Genomic DNA, 18,941 nt, shown 5'->3' on the forward strand with positions numbered 1-18,941 from the left:
GTCAGGCTGGACACATCTGGAAACATCTGTAATCTAGAAATCAATGTCAGCAAATCACCCTTGGGTTTGATCACATGGACACTCCTCTGAATGTTATTGATTCTCTGAGAAGATGAAAATGCAACTGTGCTGCCTTTAAATATTGTTGCATTTTCCACAGCAGCATTATCTGCGCCTGCATGAACTACTGAGTATGGAGGCCCCATCTAACGCAGTAGTTATAAGGCGGCTGGTGCACAGTCCTGTGTTCAGTCTCAGGCCTGTGTGTGTGTTTTAACAGGTGCACAGTTGCACAAAAATGTATAATGATGTAAAGAGTGATGGTCAGATTTGGCATTAGGGTGATGGTGAAGACGATGAGGCGGCAGTGTGCAGTAGGGCTCATCAATCTTATGTTGAGCCTGCAGTGTGGAGGTGTTGATCCTGGCTCTCTGCCACTGCTTTGAGAACCTATCCATATGTTTGTATGTAATATGGTGATGGGCCATCACTAGGTGGGTTTCATATGATCTAATGGAAGAGATGTGTGACTGATGTCAGTTTAGTGGATGATTTCTTCAACTCTCTTACCTGGAAGTATATTTAGTAGCTTCCTGTGGTTTTATTGTTGTTCTGACTGAAAGTGAAGTTTTTTTATCTGAGGACAGACTTGGAGCTGCCTAAATCAAGGGCTTTGAGGCTCTGCTCTTGAGTAACACACAAAGACACGGCTGGCTGTGCTTCCACGTCTGCTTTTTGTTCATGCATGAATGTATCTGCTGTCAGAGAACCTATTTGGGCTCAGAATACTCAAAATATATATATTATATAGTATGTTAGCTTAGAGTGTATTGGCAGTGATAGAGTGTGAGAACCTACAAACCTTAATGAGTTCAGGATGCTTAAAGCAAACTAGTTTGTCCCATGCATCGTTGGTTATGACAGTACACACTTTCGAAAAGTAACGTATATTTATGTATGATGGCAGTCTAACAAACATTCTGAATCTATTTCTTTCCTAATAAAACACTTTAAAAGTCAATGTTCTAAATTTTTGGGGGATTTTTTTAAACTCCTGTGTTCATCCAAGCATTTTATTTCTTCAGTGTTTTGTGCTATAGAATCACTACAGTCCTGTGCTCATTACTGCCACCCACTGTGGATTTGTGGAAACAGTGGCACAGTGTGGTCAGGAATGCATATCATTTCACCCACATAGTTGTGTTGATTTCTATGTAAATGAGATAGAAGCAAAGCCCCATGTCAATTTTGTGATCAAAACTATTTGTTGGACGGGGTCCTGCACAATTTGTCATCCAACAAGCATCAAGCACTTTAGTTGAAGTTTACTGAGGCATTAAGTTATGGTAGTTTTCATAGTTTTTATAGCACTGAAGGATAATATGGTTGCCTATAAATTGAAGGAGTAGTGTTTTTTTACCCTTGAGTTTCATTGCACCATCATTTCAGACAAACACAATTCCTTCATTTTAACAACAGTTAAAAATGACAAATGGGTCATTCTTGACATAGAGAGTTTTTACTCAACAGTTTATGTTTCTACGCAATGTTGATATTGGCACTTGTGTACATTAACAATGTCGAGGGGAATATTTGATGAAAAGAGGTTGCAAATAAAATTTCTTCTCACAGAGAATAGCAGTGGTAAAATAGTGGTATTTAGCTATTTCAGTGTGTTACATCTTGCATTCTTCACCGTGACAACCGTCTGAGCAGAGCCGAATACCTCAACAGTGAAATGATCCAAGCTTATGAAGGCAAAATGGAGATTAGGGTGTTATATGAGCTGTCCCAAAGGAAACTGACAAATCAAATGATTTGTTATGGTGGAGGAAATGGATAATGCTCCCTGAAAGAAGCTGAATCATGAAGAAAATTGAAACAATAGTGGAGAAGGATTTGGCCTGCTTCTTACCACACATGCCTGCTGCTCTCAGTTCATTTATAGCCCTGCGGAGTGAGGCAGGTTTAGGGTTTGCTATTGAAGCAGAATATCGTCCTAAAGGGAGTTGGAATGGCTACAGTCTGGCAATCATGTCTTGGCTCTGGATGGACTAGTGTAGTCCCTATCACACAGTCATTGGGCTCTACTGGGGCTTTTGTGTTTGGTTGTCATGGATCCTGCTGCACGGTTGTCAGAGGGGGCTTGATTGTTTTTATTGTTTACATGGGTGGTTAAGGGAAAATATAGGTTATTGAAACTGGTTTCTTAACAAGATTTGTCTCATGTGGACTAACACACAAATCATACCACGGGAGGGATATTACATTTGGCTGCTGTAGCAACAGGCCTCTGAGCCGTAATAAGTGAGCATTCAGACCAAGCTTGGACAAATAAACTGTGTGTTTCAATGGGCATGTCCTTCAAACATGAGGGCAAAGGATTTACTCACCCAGCGCTGAGTGTGTTTAGCTGTGGACATGGGGCCGGATGTTTAGCTGGAGGTTTGCAGACTGGCCTGTGCTCTGCTTGGCTGCAGCTGTGAGCAGAGAGCTGGAGCGCTTGTCAGCCTCTGTATGGTAATGAACAGGGTCAGAGTAAAGGGTCCGCTGGCCAGGAATTCAGCAGCATGTTTTTGTAGAGAGCAGCAGTTGTACTTCTTCACTGCTGCTCCTATTACATTTAGTCAGTTCAACATATTTTTATTGTTTCATCTTTGAAACCTATTGTCTGTTTTTTTTTTTTTTTCTAGTCCCTCATAAGTCACTAATCCCAGTTTTAGGAGCTGGGCAAAGTAACAACATGTTTACTTATTTTTGAAATTGAATAAATTGAATGTAATAACTTTAAAGTAACTTGGTTAACACTTTTATTGATTGTGTAGAGACTGTATATCATGATTTCTATCAGTAATATTGTGCTCCCTAAGTTATGTCTGAATATGATTATATCACAAAAACAAGCCTGGCCAGTGACTAGAAGCACACGCAGTCAGTAAAAACAAATGGGAATAGAAAAAATGATTTCCTATACTGTCTGTTGTAAACTTCCATCAGAGTTTAAGACTCTTAGTTCAACTATGACCTACTGTACTGAACTGCTTTCACCTCCAGCTGAATTACTTGAGACAGTCTGAGTAAAGTCTTGGCTTATTAACAGCCTGTCTACACCCTTTTAGACCGACTGGATTTCTTTATATCAGTGCTGCTTTGTTGTCAGATCTCAGCAGTCACTTTGGTGAGTATCATTTTCACAATAGAGAGAAGCAACGGCCAAACCTACGAAAATAAGACCCGAAGTATAATAAGGTGAAATGATCCTTTAAAGAAAAACCAGCTGCACATAATGTTGATGGGGCTTGTCTATTTTAATTTTAAAGTTAATGTTATAAAGTGCAAACTCTAAAAGAGCTCAATGCAGCATGCATGATATTTAAAGTGTGTGTCAGCAGCAATAACTTGCAGTTAATATGTTAAAGTTTGTGTGTGTGTGTGTGTGTGTGTGTGTGTGTGTGTGTGTGTGTGTGTGTGTGTGTGTCTGTGTGTGTCTGTGTGTGTCTGGGGAAGTCTAATTCTGGACCTGGTTGTTTGGTTGTTTTTAGAGCTATTGTTTGTCGACCATTTGTGGCAGTGCGTTGGCTGAGAGGAGCGATGTTTAATTACTGTGGTGTGGAGGGAGGTTATTTTTTATTATTTTTAAAATTTTTTTTGTAAGGAGAGGTCACAGAAAAAACAAACACTTCACCACCACACTAAAGCGTGTGGTTTCATCCAGGCAGTCATAGAATGGAGTTCTGCGGTCCTGTTTTTTTATTAATTTCCCTGGTGACTGTGGGAGAGACAGAGATTGAGAGACAGGGAAAAGGGTTGCACATCACAGGATGAGATGCCAGCAGAGTTCATTAATAGACAGACTGTTGCAAAGGAAAGGTTTACAAAACAGCTTTTATTCAAGGTCATGCAGGGTCGAGAGGTAGGAGCTGGGTTTTAACTGGGCTTGTATGTAAGTGTGTGTCTTGTAGTAAAAGTGAAGGGTGTGAGCTGGATTGTCAGCCTCTGCCACATGCATTTATTAGACATCTGCTGCTTTGAAGTCGGGGAAATGTTTAAAGACTGCTGGGTGGGTTTGACCACATCTATATCTCAAATCACCATGCTGCAGTTTGACAGATGTACCCACCGCTAATTTTAGACACTTTACACAGGCCACAGCATTGTTCGCTTTAATGGCACAGCAAAAACGGTTTGTTCTTCCATATGGTGAAGGTTTTTGGTTTTCAATACTACTGGCACATCAACCAAAAAAACAGAGTTATTCCGTTTTTAATTGGCTTAAAATTCTTGGGATTTTATTCTCTCAAGTTTGTGTAAACACTAGATTCTCTTTGTGTTTTCTGTCTCTCTTTCTGAACACAAACTCTCGCTCCTGCTGTTCAAGCAGTGTGTGGTTGAAGCGACTCAGGCTTTTGATTAAAGGACAGAACACACAACACTCCCATAGCCCAAAACAAGGGATTAACCAACAGTGCAGGCAGGTCTGTGCTGCTCAGTAATTAGAGATGAAGGTAGTGAGTGATTGTGAAACAAAGCCCAATCTTCCTATAATTAGGATCTTCAAGTGCCTTGCAGGTATTCTTTGCAGTATGGACCAAGACTTCTGGAAAATACAAGAAGAGGGAGTGAGGGGGGCTGCTTCGAACAGTGTCCACCATGGCTCTCTGTTCTTAGTGAGGCCGGTCTCATGTCCGAGACTGCCAATGGGATCGCATGTCTTCAGGCCAGACTAACACCTACGTCAGCAGACCACAGTCACTCCACCAGTCCGACCATTCAGCCCGGCGCTACGCTGTAATTACACACCACAGCCTGCTGAGGAAGTGGCGGGAGGGGCAACCAGACTGAGATGCAGACCCCGACACTGCCATCATCATCACTACAGGTGCTGGAAAATCAGAGAGAGTGAGAGAAATAGGGAGAGTGAGTGAGAGGGAAGGTAAAGTAAAGACAGGCCTGTGTGGGACAGAGAAGCGGGAGGAGAGGCAGGTCACCCTCCTCCTTCCTGTGAAAGATTAGAGGCTCTGTGTCAGGCACATCTGGATGGGCTGGCAGAGCCAGAGCCAAACTGAAGAAAATTAGTGAAACAGCACTTCTGGTCACAGTGAACTTGCTTCAACAGTGTTTGTCTCCATTTGTGTGCATGTGTTTGTACACCACAATTACAGAAATATCCATACACACATGTTTTAACAGCTGAAGTAGGCATTTGATCACAGACCTTCTTGTCAGCTTTGCAGAGCTCTAAGTGACAAATGGAAATGTGTGTGGTTTTTTTAATTATATGTATTTCCTACAACTAGATGTCAAAGTAGTCAAGCCAGATTTTTTTTTACATATTCATTATGCATATGTGTCACTGAAGCTAATCAAAATAAGAATTTCACAATAAGCTCTGAACATATACTAGTCCAGGTCTAATACATTTTCAACTTTTGCAGTGGCTGATGGAGGTGTAGCTCTGTGGAGGGTGGTGTGGTGAGTGCGTGCAGCCAAACACTGCTTTGGCTAAAGTGTTTGTGCTGACTGATGAGGTGAGATGTGTGTGCACGAGGTGAGAACCTTTCTGACCCCGCACGCTCTTGGCTCCTGGAGGCTATAACATGGTTTCATGCGTAGCAGGTCTTCGCAACACCTCACCTTGAGTTGTAAACCAGAGCAGATGTAGACTGGCTGCCTCATGGCCCCTTGTTTTCAGCCAAACCAGGGTGAAGGTGAGGATTCAGTCTCGCTCAGCCTACCTTTTCTTTTGGGATCAATTATCTTACCAGTTGTTGTAGCAAGGCTGCATTTCCTTTTCACCTGGAATTACAGCTCAACCTGTCCAGCGTGTGGGCTGCCCTGTTCTCAGGCTGAGAGGTGGGGCAACAGAGTGGCAGGAAGGAAAAGATGAAGTGTTTCCCACCCTTTAAGTCAATCACCTAATAAAGGAAACCCGTGACGCTGGGAAAGCACAGTCACCACTGTAGTTCAGATTCATCTGTCACGAGACACAACACCACCTACAGTTGACCAGACTGAGACCTGTCAGCTGTTTGGGAGGTGGATGCTGTCGATGGCACTGCTTTTACTCACTCTAATGTTGGCTGAAAATTACTGGAGTCCCTAAGAATGGATTTGCTTAGTCCAGCAACCTGAACCAGCTGTGTAATCTGTTCCCTTTCTTACAGGTCAAAACACACCTGAGCTACCTCACTAAACTGCTGAAGAAGGACATAATTGTTTCTAAAGAACTGCTACAGTGTCAACTTTTCTGGAACTTGAAATTTCTTGGGTTACGATATATTGCTTATAAAATGATTTAGCATCTTTGTTCATCTTCTTGACATCTGTCTTCGCATATAATTTGCATGCCTGAAAAAAATAGTCTCCTACCTATTTTGAGTTGAATTATAAAATATAGAATAACTGTTTTCTGATAAGGTGTATTAAATAGTGAAAGAGAGAAAGCAAAAGGGAGAATAGCAGAATGAAACAATGCTGCTATCCTCACATCACCTCAGTTTGACTCTTGCAGATTCAAAAACAGAAAAGAAATGGCTCGCTCAGCAAACATATGTTCTGAGTATCTGCCTTGTTCAGTTTTGATTTGGCTTATTTTGAAGAGTAACATGTTTTAAGTGTGTGTGACTATATGTTTTTATGTAAAGACAGCAGCAGCCGACAAGACAGAAACAAACGCCTCCCCTGGCTGGCTGTCAGCACCTGGCCTCTAATGATGCTGCAGCGCTGAGCTCAGCTAATTGACCTGACAGAGATGGATCAGGACCCTGCACTCTGCTTTGGCTCTTCACTGAAGTGTTTGTGTGTTTTCATGTTTTTGCTCACAGCTTCTGCCAAACTCTGTACTGTACATGACGGGTTGTTAGACTCGGAAAATGGTACAGACGAGGCTTTAGAGGCTCTGCAACTAAGTTGCTGCTTCAAAACTGTCTTTATATATTTCCTCTGCTGCAGACCAAATGAGAAGACAACTGAAGAGTCCTTGAGGCCTGTTTGTCTGCATGTTGCTAATTTTTTTTTTTTTTTTTAATTTTTATTTATTGCAGAGAACAAATTAACCTCAGTAACTGGTGATCAGTCAGTCACTGCAGCTGAATGTGAGATGTGTGTTTGAGGGCTCTGGATGGCGAGGCTAACTGGGCTCCTAGCATGAGAACATTGGTTTATTTCCATGAGGAGAGTAAAGGAATTATCTTGGCCCATTAATAACAAATAATATAATTATAATATAATAATAATGATAATAGTATTGGAACAAAGCTGCAACATTAATATGATATTAGTAGCATATTCTGGACGTTTTTGTGGAATCTAAATGGAAATTGTTGCATTCTGCCGAGCGTAGTCCCTTCATTTTCATGGTTTCTCCCTTCGGCCCTATTCACGCTCAGGGTAAATGGGGCTTTGCTTTTGGCTGACGTTCACTTTCTTTCTGACCGAATGTTAGTGTCTCACTTTTGTTGCCAACTTTTTTCAGTTTTTATTCTCCAAAAGCCGCTTCTATCCTCAAATGTAGCAGTACTTGTAATTTCCCTATCAATAAAAATCTACTGTGACTATGGAAAGGAAATATGAGCACAGGTTATTTCTCAGTACACATTAAGGCCCATTTATCACCACATGTGAACTGCTGTTTGTCTCAGCGGGATCTGGACACTGTCTCATACAGGACACAGTCAGAACAGATAGTATTGATGAGTTATGCAGTAAATATTTATTTTAAACAAACTTAGAGTCCAATTTTTTCTTCTAATTTGACAGGCTAGTGGTCAGTTTTACTTACCTTCTGTTTTTTTTTTTTTTTTTTTTTCTTCAAATATTCAAGCAGCGACTTATGGGAAGCAGAGGAAACACAGGACAGAAAAAAATCCTCTCAGGATTTCATCTGAGGCCCACAGGGCTACATGTGTGGTTTGGTAGATCTATTACCCAGATTTTCTGGCGAGCACTTTCATCGATCTGTCTAACTCTAGCCCCAGCTACATGCTTAGAAATGCTCTATGCTGCAAGAGCTCCTTTTGACTTCTGGATGGTTTCCATTTTAAATTCTAATTTTGATCAATTCAGTATGAAATGCATTCTGCGTAATTTGATTTGCTTTTTAGGGGCTTTTCATCACTGTCATAGTCCTAACAGTTTTTATCTGCTACTAAAATGCTTTTATACACAATATACAATGAATAGTATCAGCACAAACAGTCCCATAGCTCACTTTTCATTAACTTCTTAAAAATACACACAGATTACAAAAATCAAAAAAGGTAACCTGATTACTCAAAAATTGCTTGTAAACAAATGACTTAAGTCCGTGTGTGTGTGTGTGTGTGTGTGTGTGTGTGTGTGTGAGTGAGAGAGAGAGAGAGAGAGACAGAGAGAGAGTGATAACGGCAGAACAAGAGACAGATGAAGTCAGACGGCCTCTGGCCCGATGAACTCTCTGCAGGGGTATTTCTGTAATGAAGAGCTCTGAGTCAGTCACTGATTAGGGCCCAATGCAACATGGGGCCAAAAGGTCAAATACATTCACACGTTTCTGCCCCCACTGGGGCAATTAGCCCACTGAGAACAAAGAGAGGCTACAATGAACCGTGTCCATCGGGGCATTCATTAACGGTGATGATGTTATTGTTGGCCAAGTTGGCGATGGATCACACTTAAGGTATTCAAGTTATCCTCTTTCTTCAAGTCCTAAGCACAGCCTGCGTGCACACACACTGTTGGCCCTGTGGTTAACACACACACTCCCTGGAGATAAAAGAAAAAAAAGGGGTCTTGCAGGATTTTGAATTTGTTGTTTCAAGATATAGAAAGAGGGAGTGTGTAAGAGGTGTGTGTGTGTGTGTGGGGGAGACAGTTGTCCTTGTGCCAAAGCCAGCTTACGCTTCATACAATAGTCCATGTGTGGGTGAGGGGATCTTGGCGCTTCAGTGTTCTTTACTCTAGAGGGAGAAGAGATGCCGTTGGGAGGGGAGGGGTGAGAGCTAGATTTCCTATCCAGAGCCCCCTATGTAATTGAATGCAGCCTTGTACACGAGTCGAGCTCCAGAGAAAACGTCCACCAGCGTGTGCACGTACACACACACACACACACACACACACACACACCTGTCTGTGTCTCCACGGTGTTCTCCATGCGTGCTGAAGTGTGTGGTAGACGAGTGAAGAGCAGGTCAAAGTGTGAGTTCTTCCAACTATGTGCAAGGTTTATATTATCATGTAAACATCGAAGAGTTTTTACGATCCAGTGTGTGCTATAACATTTCATTCTTACATGGTTTAAATCCATCTGCACTTGTAATCCTCTGAGAAATACCCAGAGTGCAAAAAGTCATGAAGTTGAGGAGGGTCATTATTGGAGTGGTCTCTGTTTACCTCAACCCATGTGCTCTGTGTTTCATACTCCTTTGCCCTCTATGGGTGCTCTCTCAAACCATTATGCTATCTTAGGCTTCTGAACGTCTATTTTTCTTTATAACCATAAACAACAAATGAGGTTGTTGAAAAAGAATAACATTCTCCTGCTCCATCTCAGCACTGCAGGTGCTATTTCATGGCTTCTTTTGGTACAGCACTTGGCGCTCAGGGTGGCTGCTGGCTGCTGAATGGAAAGACAGGCTTCCTGGTGGCTAATGAGGTGCTGAACCCGGCCTCTTGTTTGTATCAGGAGCACCTGGGCCAACTACAGCCAGACCAGGCCAGACAAAGGAGTCAGTCTAGCATTTCAACAAAGGTCTGTCCATTCAAAACATCCAGAACCCAGAGACACAAACTCCCACACTTCATAAAATGAAGGCAAGAAAGAATGAGAGCCGAGACTATTCTCTCTGCACAAGGAAACTATTGTTTGTCTTTACACGCCCTCTCTCCCAGGCCTTGTGATTTTATACTCAATAACGAAACAAAGCAAAAGAAAAGCAACTTGGCAAAGACGCAGCATGCACACTGCTTGTCTCTTGGAAATGTAACAGAGACAAACATTGCACCTCAGGAATTCCATATCTGTCTTCTCTGCCTGATGTTATCTTCGTGTCAGCTCTTTCTAACTGAATGTAAGAAACTCGCCAGGAGGATAGAAACCCATAAACAGAAACAGCACAGAAGTGATTTCTTATATCTTTCACAGAGACACACACAGCACACGCATTCAATTCCATATCATTGGAGTGATGACCTCAAACACAACGCTTCATCTTCATTATGGTTAAGGTCAGGGAAAGGTTGTGATCAAGACAAGCAAACTATATTTAAAGGCTAAAGCCAGTGATTTTGTATTTTTTGGCTGTTTTCCATAGAGTCCATGCAGAGACAAAAGCAAACAATGAATTTTGTGTGCTCATCATAATATCCGTAAATCCACAACCTGATTTAGCTTATTTATCTGTGCCAGACACCTCCACTTCCCAAGGTCAGGGAGAGATAATAACAATAAAAACAGTAATTGTAGGTCGATCACAGGACACATTTTGGTGTCCTTCAGATACTGTTTGTAATTCTGAACTACTGTACTGACCCATGTTTCTGTATTTCTCCATAATAAAAACGCCACTTCTTGCATTTGCGTTTGACCAAAATCTTCTCCCATAATTATCCATGTAATTCCTAGGATGTCTTGATGATTACTATGTTTGCATTTCAAAAATACCAGTAATTAATATATTTATGTTTCATGCATGTTTGTCAGCTAGGGTTGCACGTAACAATTATTTTCATTATCAATATATCTATTAATTATTGCCTGTCTCCTTGATTAATCAGTTTGTTTTTTTTTACCTATTTGTTTTGTCAGAAAATAAAGTAAAATGCTCATTATTTCCCAGAACCCAGCTTGACATCAGTAAAATCTGTTTTGTCTGACCAGCAGTCCAAAAATGTTACATTTTTAGTAGTATAAAATGGAGAAAAACAGCAAATCCTCTGATTTGAGAAGCTGAACCAGAAAAGTTTTGGTTCATGGTTATAGAATGACCTGATTAATTGACTGATTCTTTCAGCTCTAAGATTAGCAACACATTGGACAATAAAACAAGTGACCAGTTTTTGGTAGGGGGTTAAATATCTGTTTCCCATGTTACATATTAATAGAAAGACCAATTCCACTTCCATATCATTAGATTTTTGTCTTTTTATCTTCTGTTACAGAAGCAGGGAACCAGTTTGTGGCTCAGGAGGCAATAAGGAAACCATCCACGCTACGCCGACCACCTGCACGCACAGGAGAGGCAGTTTCTAGTAAGAACTGTGCACTGTTACTACTTTGACTATATCACACAATGGCAGTGGTATACTACATGTTTATTTGTCTGATTCCTGAAGGTAAAGAAAATTATTTTCTGTATATTAGATTGCCTCAACTGCAGTCGAATCATAGCTTTGAGTGACAGGCTGAACTTACTGGAAGCGAAGGTAAGGCCTGTAGTCGTTGATCTACAGTGTCTGAATCACTAAGAAATTTGAAAGGTCTATGTTAAATGACCCTAGTGTTTAATTGTATACACTTGTTCTATATATTCTTATACCAGGTCCAGTTACTCACTGTCCCTACCTCTATAACACATCGCCACCTTCAGGCTAAAGGAGGAACTGCACCAGAGGCCTCATTACTGATAGGGTCTGTGCCCGCTCAGGGAGCTCCTGGTGAGCAGGGACCTGCAGGTAGGTATATCACGCTGTCATGCACAAATACAATGCATGATAAGAAATATTACCTATTTCCATTAAGTCCAGGGTTTTTTGTAATGATTAATACACAAATCACTCCATTTCCCCACAAGCAACTTTTTTCTGCCCCTGAAGTACCTGCTCACCTCAGCTCATATCCTATTTCCTCCACTGCACACACAGGCTCATTTCCTTTAGCAAAAGTAGGAACCCAGTTGTCTGTGCTGCTCACTTTCAATGCTCTGTGGCTGTGTGTAAAGCGAAGACTGTAGAGCTTGAACGTCCTTTCCTGGATTTAAGCCCAGTATTGGCTGCAGCTAAAAACACTTTCATGTTTAACTAACCCTGCAGCACTGTCAGGAGAGGCTTAAATGCAACCATAGGGGGGCACAATCCAGTGTCTTCATGTGCTGGTCCCAAGTCCGGGTAAATGCAGAGGGTTGTGTCAGGAAGGACATCCGAAGCAAAATTTAAGCCAAATCAAACATGCGAATCACAAATATGACTTCCATACCAGATCGGTCGCGGCCCGGGTTAACAACGACTGCCACTGGTGCTGTTGACTTACAGGGTGCCAGTGGAAATTGGACTACTGTTGGTCGAAGAAGGAGAGGAGGAAGGCGTGTTCGTAGGCAAAGAGAGAAGAGGAAGGGCAGGAGTGTAGGACTTAGTGTAGGGACTTTGAATGTAGGGACTTTGTCAGGGAAAACTAGAGAGTTGGCTGATATGATGGAGAGAAGAAAGGTGGATATCTTGTGTGTTCAGGAGACCAGGTGGAAAGGTAGCAAGGCCTATAGATTAGGAGCAGGGTTCAAGCTGTTTTATCATGGTGTGGATGGAAAGAGGAATGGAGTAGGAGTTATCCTGAAGGAGGATTTTGCTAGGAATGTTCTGGAGGTGAACAGAGTGTCAGATAGGGTGATGAGTCTGAAGCTGGAAGTTGAAGGTGTGATGTTGAATGTTGTCAGTGGTTATGCCCCACAGGTAGGATGAGAGTTAGAAAAGAAAGAGAAATTCTGGAGGGAGATGGATGAGGTGATTCAGGGTATCCCTAGTGGTGAGAGAGTGGTGACTGGGGCAGACTTCAACGGACATGTTGGTGAGGGAAACAGAGGTGATGAGGAAGTGATGGGTAAGTTTGGGATGCAGGACAGGAATGCAGAAGGACAGATGGTGGTAGACTTCGCAAAAAGGATGGAAATGGCTGTAGTGAGCACATTTTTCCAGAAAAGGGAGGAGCATAGGGCGACATATAAGAGTGGAGGCAGGAGCACACAAGTTGATTACATCTTGTGCAGACGTTACAACCTGAAAGAGATCAGTGACTGCAAAGTAGTGGCTGGGGAGAGAGTAGCCAGATAGCATAGGATGGTGGTGTGTAGGATGACTGGTGGTGAGGAAGATGAAGAGGAAAAGGGCAGAGATGGAAAGATGGAAGGAATACTCTGAAGAGTTGATGAATGAGGAAAATGTTACAGAGCACAGAGTAGATGAGTTGACTGTTGTGGAGCAGGAAGTAGCAACGATCAGTAAGGATGAAGTGAGGAAGGCGTTGAAGAGGATGAAGAGTGGAAAGGCAGTTGGTCCTGGAGGCAGAGCTGGAGGTAGCAGAGCTGAAGATGTTGAGGTTCTCTCTGGGAGTGACGAGGATGGATAGGATCAGGAATGAGGACATCAGAGGGACAGCTCATGTTAGATGTTTTGGAGAAAAAGCCAGGGAAGCCAGATTGAGATGGTTTGGACATGTTCATGCTGAGGTTAGAGCTGCCAGGAAGGAGGCCTAGAGGAAGACCAAAGAGGAGGTTCTTGGATGTAGTGAAGGAGGACATGAGGATAGTTGGTGTGGGTGAGGAGGATACAGAGGATAGGGTTAAATGGAGGCAGATGATTCGCTGTGGAGACCCCTGAAGGGAGCAGCCGAAATGAAAAGAAGACTGTCACGAGAGGCTTAAAAAATGTATTATTTATATTAAAATGTGTTTATCCGTGGACCTCCCTGCCCCCACCGCTACCATCACCGCTCTTATAGCCACTGTTGTGAAGTAACTTTATGTGATTAAGAAATATTTGAAATTTGTCTGATGATATGTGCTTTAATTAGTAGGAAACCAAGACAATTGCAAAGAAATTTGATGAACATTTTTGCATTTTGATGCATATTATTAAAGGATTGTTGGCAGGAAGCAATGTATGCATTTTGGCTGCTAATGGTTTCTGGTATACTGTGATATTTTTTTTAAGATTCGCATTAATAATTGAAACTTTCAAATAAAATAGTGAAGGGTAAATATTGTTCGCAGTTTACAGCAGGAAATATCCAGACTGCAGGGGTTTGTGGCATTAATTCCTGCCCCAACAATGCCATGACAAAAGTTTTTGCAATATTACTAACACTGAATTTAGACCGTTACACCTCATGCCTTTGTTTTCATTACAGGACCTCAGGGTGAAAAGGGCAGAGATGGGCTTCCTGGCAGAGATGGTAAATTGTAATTGTATTTGTCTTTCAGTTGATGTGAAACTATTTATGATGTTAAACTAGTTAAGGCTTCATTATTGCTCCTGATTGCCTCTTTGTCTTAGGTCAGCCAGGGTCTCGAGGGCTGCCAGGTCCCAGTGGGCCTCGAGGGGAGGCAGGTGCAAGGGGCCCGTCCGGAGCCCCCGGAGTTAAGGGATCTCTAGGACCAGCAGGTAAAAAAGGACCGAAAGTAGAAATACATGCTGTCAGCAGGCAGTTGTGAGGTGCGAGAATGAGATGAATCTTGTCTTAATAGAAATTTACACAGTCAATAAATATGCCATAAAGATTTGTGTGTGTGTGTGTGTGTGTGTTGAATGGGATGCTATTGACCTAAGACATGTGTAAACAGCAGTAGAGAAATCAGAGAGATCTCCCACAAAAGACTGACCCATGACATCCTGCTTGTGTTTGTCTTTCTCTTAAACCACCAGTCAACCCACAGACCCTCCAGTGGTAAATCTTCTAGTGGCCCCTGATGCCTGCCAGTAACTCACTGTCACTTAAATTGTGTTATTGTGTTAGTTGGCTTTTAAAAAGACATATGTCTAAAAAGGTTGTTTCATTGGGCAGTCAAAGCTTTTGCTTTCAGACTACATATAAACTCAGTAACATGCACTGCTGCTAATGGTCACCAGCCAGAACAGAAACAAAGGCATAAATCAGTTCCATGTATTTAGAGCTCATTGGTTATGTAAAAGATAATAAATGACTAGTTGGATAAAAGTAAATCCACAGGCAGCTGTGACTTGAATGATAATAAAGTAAATGGTAGTATACGTTTGTCACAACATCTGCTCTTGCTATAGGCTGTTATACCTCTGCTCTGGATTGTGAACAGGGTGCCTCTCCTTTCATGTGAACATATGACCCCTGCTCTTTGTCTGCTGCTGGGTAAAAATAAGATTTAGAGCTAAAGTTAAACTACAAACCTGCTTTCTGAGAAGCACCATGTGACTTCTTTCTGAAATGAACATGAGCTATATATACACAAATCCCAAGTCCTTATGATTTCCATATGTCTGTAGTGTTATTGTTTTTTCTATCTCCATAAGCTCGTAAGTTTCCAAAACCAGCGCTAGGTCTTGCCTTCAGACCTGTGTTCTCCTTATTGTGCTGTTTTTCTTTCAAGTTTGAAGTGAAAGATAAACACAGGACTGGAATGTATCCAACATAATTCAAAACACAGGCATATATGTTTTAAATATGTTAAAAAGGGAAGGTATGATGTTATTAGAAGTGACAGTGTACAATGGTAATGGTAAGGAAAGGTAAAGCTCTAATAGTACCAATTAGCAGACTGCTTTGTCAGTTGGATCAGTACATAAACAGAGAGGTGGTGAGTCTGGGTCTGTCATGGGGGGCAAGAGGTGGTGTTTAGGGGGCAGTACTGCATCATAAGGGTCCAAACAATGAGCCCAGATGTAGTTTTGTTGGTGCTTTTTTCCACCTTCAAAACAGTGGGCCAGCTACAGGCTATTACTAACACACACACACACACACGCGCACACACACACACACACACACACACACATACACATACACATACATACAAAAGCTACTATTGTGTGTGCACAGAGCATTTAATTTACTATGAATGAGTGCCAGTAATACTCTGCAGAGTTCAGTGGCATTTCTCTGAGCTTCCCCATGTCCCTGTCTACATTTCCAGTGCTGAGCCATTAAAGACCCTTGTCCTATTCATTACAGAGTAATAAAAATGACCGATTCACATATTTGTCCTCTGTTTAGCTGTTTATTTTACATGCATATAAAGGCAAACACAAACTCTAGACATTATTAAGCACTACATGTAATGGATTTCCTTTGTGGTTATAAGATTTAATTTTGCTATGACATACCTCTGAGGAACAGTTTGTCTGTCATCTCAGTGATATTTTTTTATCCCTCCTCTCAGGCCCCCGTGGTCCACCTGGACTCCCAGGAGAGAGGGGCCTACCAGGCCTGCCTGGCCCTCCGGGGCCTCCAGGCCCCCCAGCGCCAGCCAGTGCCCGGATCCCAGAACCAGACCTCAGTAAGCACCTGAGCAACTGACAAATTTCACACCAAATAGTTAAAAGTTTTAATATCTTAAGAGGAGACTTTGCTGAATTTCAATCAGATTCCATCATTTAAAACATGAGGTGTTTATATCAGTGAATAACATGATACTTTGCTCTGTCTTCTCAATGTAAAGAGCTCCTTGCAAACACTTCCAAATACTGTTTTGTCTTCAGCCCAGCTGACACTGCATTCATCAGACCTCACTCTGGAGCCCCATTGGATTTTGTATACTGTAACATTTTCATATATACAGTAGTATTCCCCCAGGGCCTGACAACAGACTTTGATGATTTTTAATTGATGAATCCATTGTGCATTTTCTATCCTCTTTGGGTTTATAAAAAGTGAACAACCACTATGGTGCAACTTATGAATTCTTACAGCTGTTTTTTATGGACCTGGAACTCTCTCAAAGGTCAAAAATCCAGATGGAAAGTACATCCATGTCAGACAATCACTTCACCACCTCCTCCATGCATGGAGAGGTTTCTTTCTAGGCCTGTGTCCAAATAGTTTGTCATGAACCTGTCATACATAGCCTACCTGTACACAATTTAAATCAAATCCTTTGTTGTAGGTTTTACAAACATCTACCCTGACACTTCAAACTGCTGGTATTCAGCCTCACTAACATGTCCTCTCCTGCAGCGTGAGAGCACTCTCAAGTTTTTGGACTAATGATAAACAAAAGAAACAAAGAAAATGAGAAACAGACAGTATGACGATAATCCTTTAACTGCTACTTGCTCCTTGTCTACCGGCCAAATAGAACCGAATCCAAGAGCATTAAATGGAGGCAGAGACAGTGTGAGATTGACACAGCCTTCACATGCTGTGATGAGAACCTGTCGGCCACTGATGTCACTCAACAACTTCCAGATGTAGGACGCTTAAGACAGCTGAGGGGAAGTGTGAGAGATGGGGGGCTTCACCGGCTCTTTCAGTATCATCACATCAGCAGGTTTTAGACATGGGATCAGTGGTAAAACAAAGTATGCAGCGCACAGATTTGTAAGCTCCTGTCGGGAGAAAACTCTGGGTACACTGAGATTGGCATGACCATTTCCGAGACTGCGAGTCACTGCCTTTACATCAAAGTAACAGTAGGGAGCATGGGGGTGGGGGTCTTCACTGAGCTTCCTTTGGAAAACACTGACTTATTTGGCTTTCATGTCTGCACTAGGATACTGGAATTCCCTTCTGCAGAACAGGAGAGGTTTCCTAAATTGGCTGCAGGCTGAATGCTAAATAGCGAAAAAGAAGACTTCAGTTGTTTGAAAGTATGATTTCAGTGTTTCTGAATGCTTCCACACATTTTCATGTCACATTAAGCCAGAGATCCCAGTGCGTACTTAACAGGAAATGAAGAGCAATGTCGAAATACACCCAAGAGTGAACGACCTTGGTGTGGATGTCACCACTGGTCCTGATCTGTTAGTGGTGTGCAACAATCTGGCAGCTGGTGGATGTTTCTGGCTGTCAGCCGTCCTCCATCTCCTCCTCCCATCTGTATCTCCTGAAGTCTCATGCTGTGATTGGATTTGTGTTTCCTGTCAGTATAAAATGACACAATGACCGCTCACTTCCTCTGTGGCTCACACTTTCATCACCCTCTTCCTCATCCTTTCTGTAGACTCTTGTGCTTGTGTATATGCAGTCAGTATTGTTGCACAGTGGATATGGAACATTTATTTATGCAATATCACATCATCTTTTTAATGAATGTGAATCTGATCTTCTACTGACATGGCTTTTGAACACATTTTTATTGTAGTTTACTCCCATGCTGAAGTCATTAATTGAGGTCTGAGTATTTGTTGGGAAACACTGCCCTCTACAGGTAGTTCTAATTTGTCAAAGTGGATCTTTGTTTTCCTGAGTGGAGCTTCAGCTTCAACAAAGTGGGGTTGTGTGCATCATTTACAAGAAGGTTTTCCCATACCATCGCACACCAAAAGCCTGACATGAACATGCCTTACAGGTTTATAATAAATCACAGGTGCAACTGGGCAACAATGCATTTTCCACAGGTTTCATTTCTCTCAAGCTACATATAAATCATCTCTCTCTCACTAAAATAGGCCTTCTCCAGTGGCATCCTATCCCTAAACAGCACTTGTAATAAATAGTAACCTAAATAGAACCATTGGATTGGTGAAGCTTGTGAAGGTTTAGGGCCCAAATGTCTTCATGAAAGGCAAGATAAAATCATTATTAATTGATGAAGTAATTCATACATAATATAGTAAGGCAAACTTTGTCAGAAATTAAAAGCTTGTTTGGATAACGAGTCTGGAAACATACATTTATTTTGTGCTGTGTAAAGGTATAACAGATTATTATCACAGATTGATCGGCTTAGTTTTTGTTTGCAAATACAATCCTTAGCCAGAGGAATATTCTGCATCCCATTAAACACACACATTTTCTTTGAACTGCAGATCGTGGAAAAGACCCCTTCTTCACCAACACTTTCCATGACTCACGAGGGTTGCCTGTTCCAGGACCTCAAGGTCCCCCTGGGCCTATTGGTGAGTGTTTATCGGTCTCTTCGTTGTGTTTATCCCTGACTGCACTCAGGATGTTTGTGTGATTGTGTGTGCATAAACTCAAAGGTCTTAATACTGAAAGTATTTTTATATAAATCTCATTTTGCCTTTGTCCAAGGTATTTGTGATTTTGTATGCAAAAATACTTCTCTTTC

General features: G+C 41.8%; 1 protein-coding gene across 3 annotated transcripts in view; it reads left to right on the forward strand.

Annotated features, from left to right (window-relative positions):
- emid1 (EMI domain containing 1) overlaps positions 1 to 18,941 on the forward strand; it is a 50,380-nt gene that overhangs the window by 26,117 nt on the left and 5,322 nt on the right. For all 3 annotated transcript variants that reach the window (XM_026322845.1, XM_026322844.1, XM_026322846.1), the window contains exons 4-10: positions 11,137 to 11,226; positions 11,339 to 11,400; positions 11,517 to 11,649; positions 14,093 to 14,137; positions 14,239 to 14,346; positions 16,092 to 16,208; positions 18,679 to 18,768. In XM_026322845.1, coding sequence (XP_026178630.1) covers positions 11,137 to 11,226; positions 11,339 to 11,400; positions 11,517 to 11,649; positions 14,093 to 14,137; positions 14,239 to 14,346; positions 16,092 to 16,208; positions 18,679 to 18,768 — 645 coding nt within the window. The remainder of the gene's footprint in view (positions 1 to 11,136; positions 11,227 to 11,338; positions 11,401 to 11,516; positions 11,650 to 14,092; positions 14,138 to 14,238; positions 14,347 to 16,091; positions 16,209 to 18,678; positions 18,769 to 18,941) is intronic.

This window comes from Mastacembelus armatus, chromosome 9 (assembly GCF_900324485.2).
Source record: "Mastacembelus armatus chromosome 9, fMasArm1.2, whole genome shotgun sequence".
Lineage (NCBI taxonomy): Eukaryota > Metazoa > Chordata > Actinopteri > Synbranchiformes > Mastacembelidae > Mastacembelus > Mastacembelus armatus.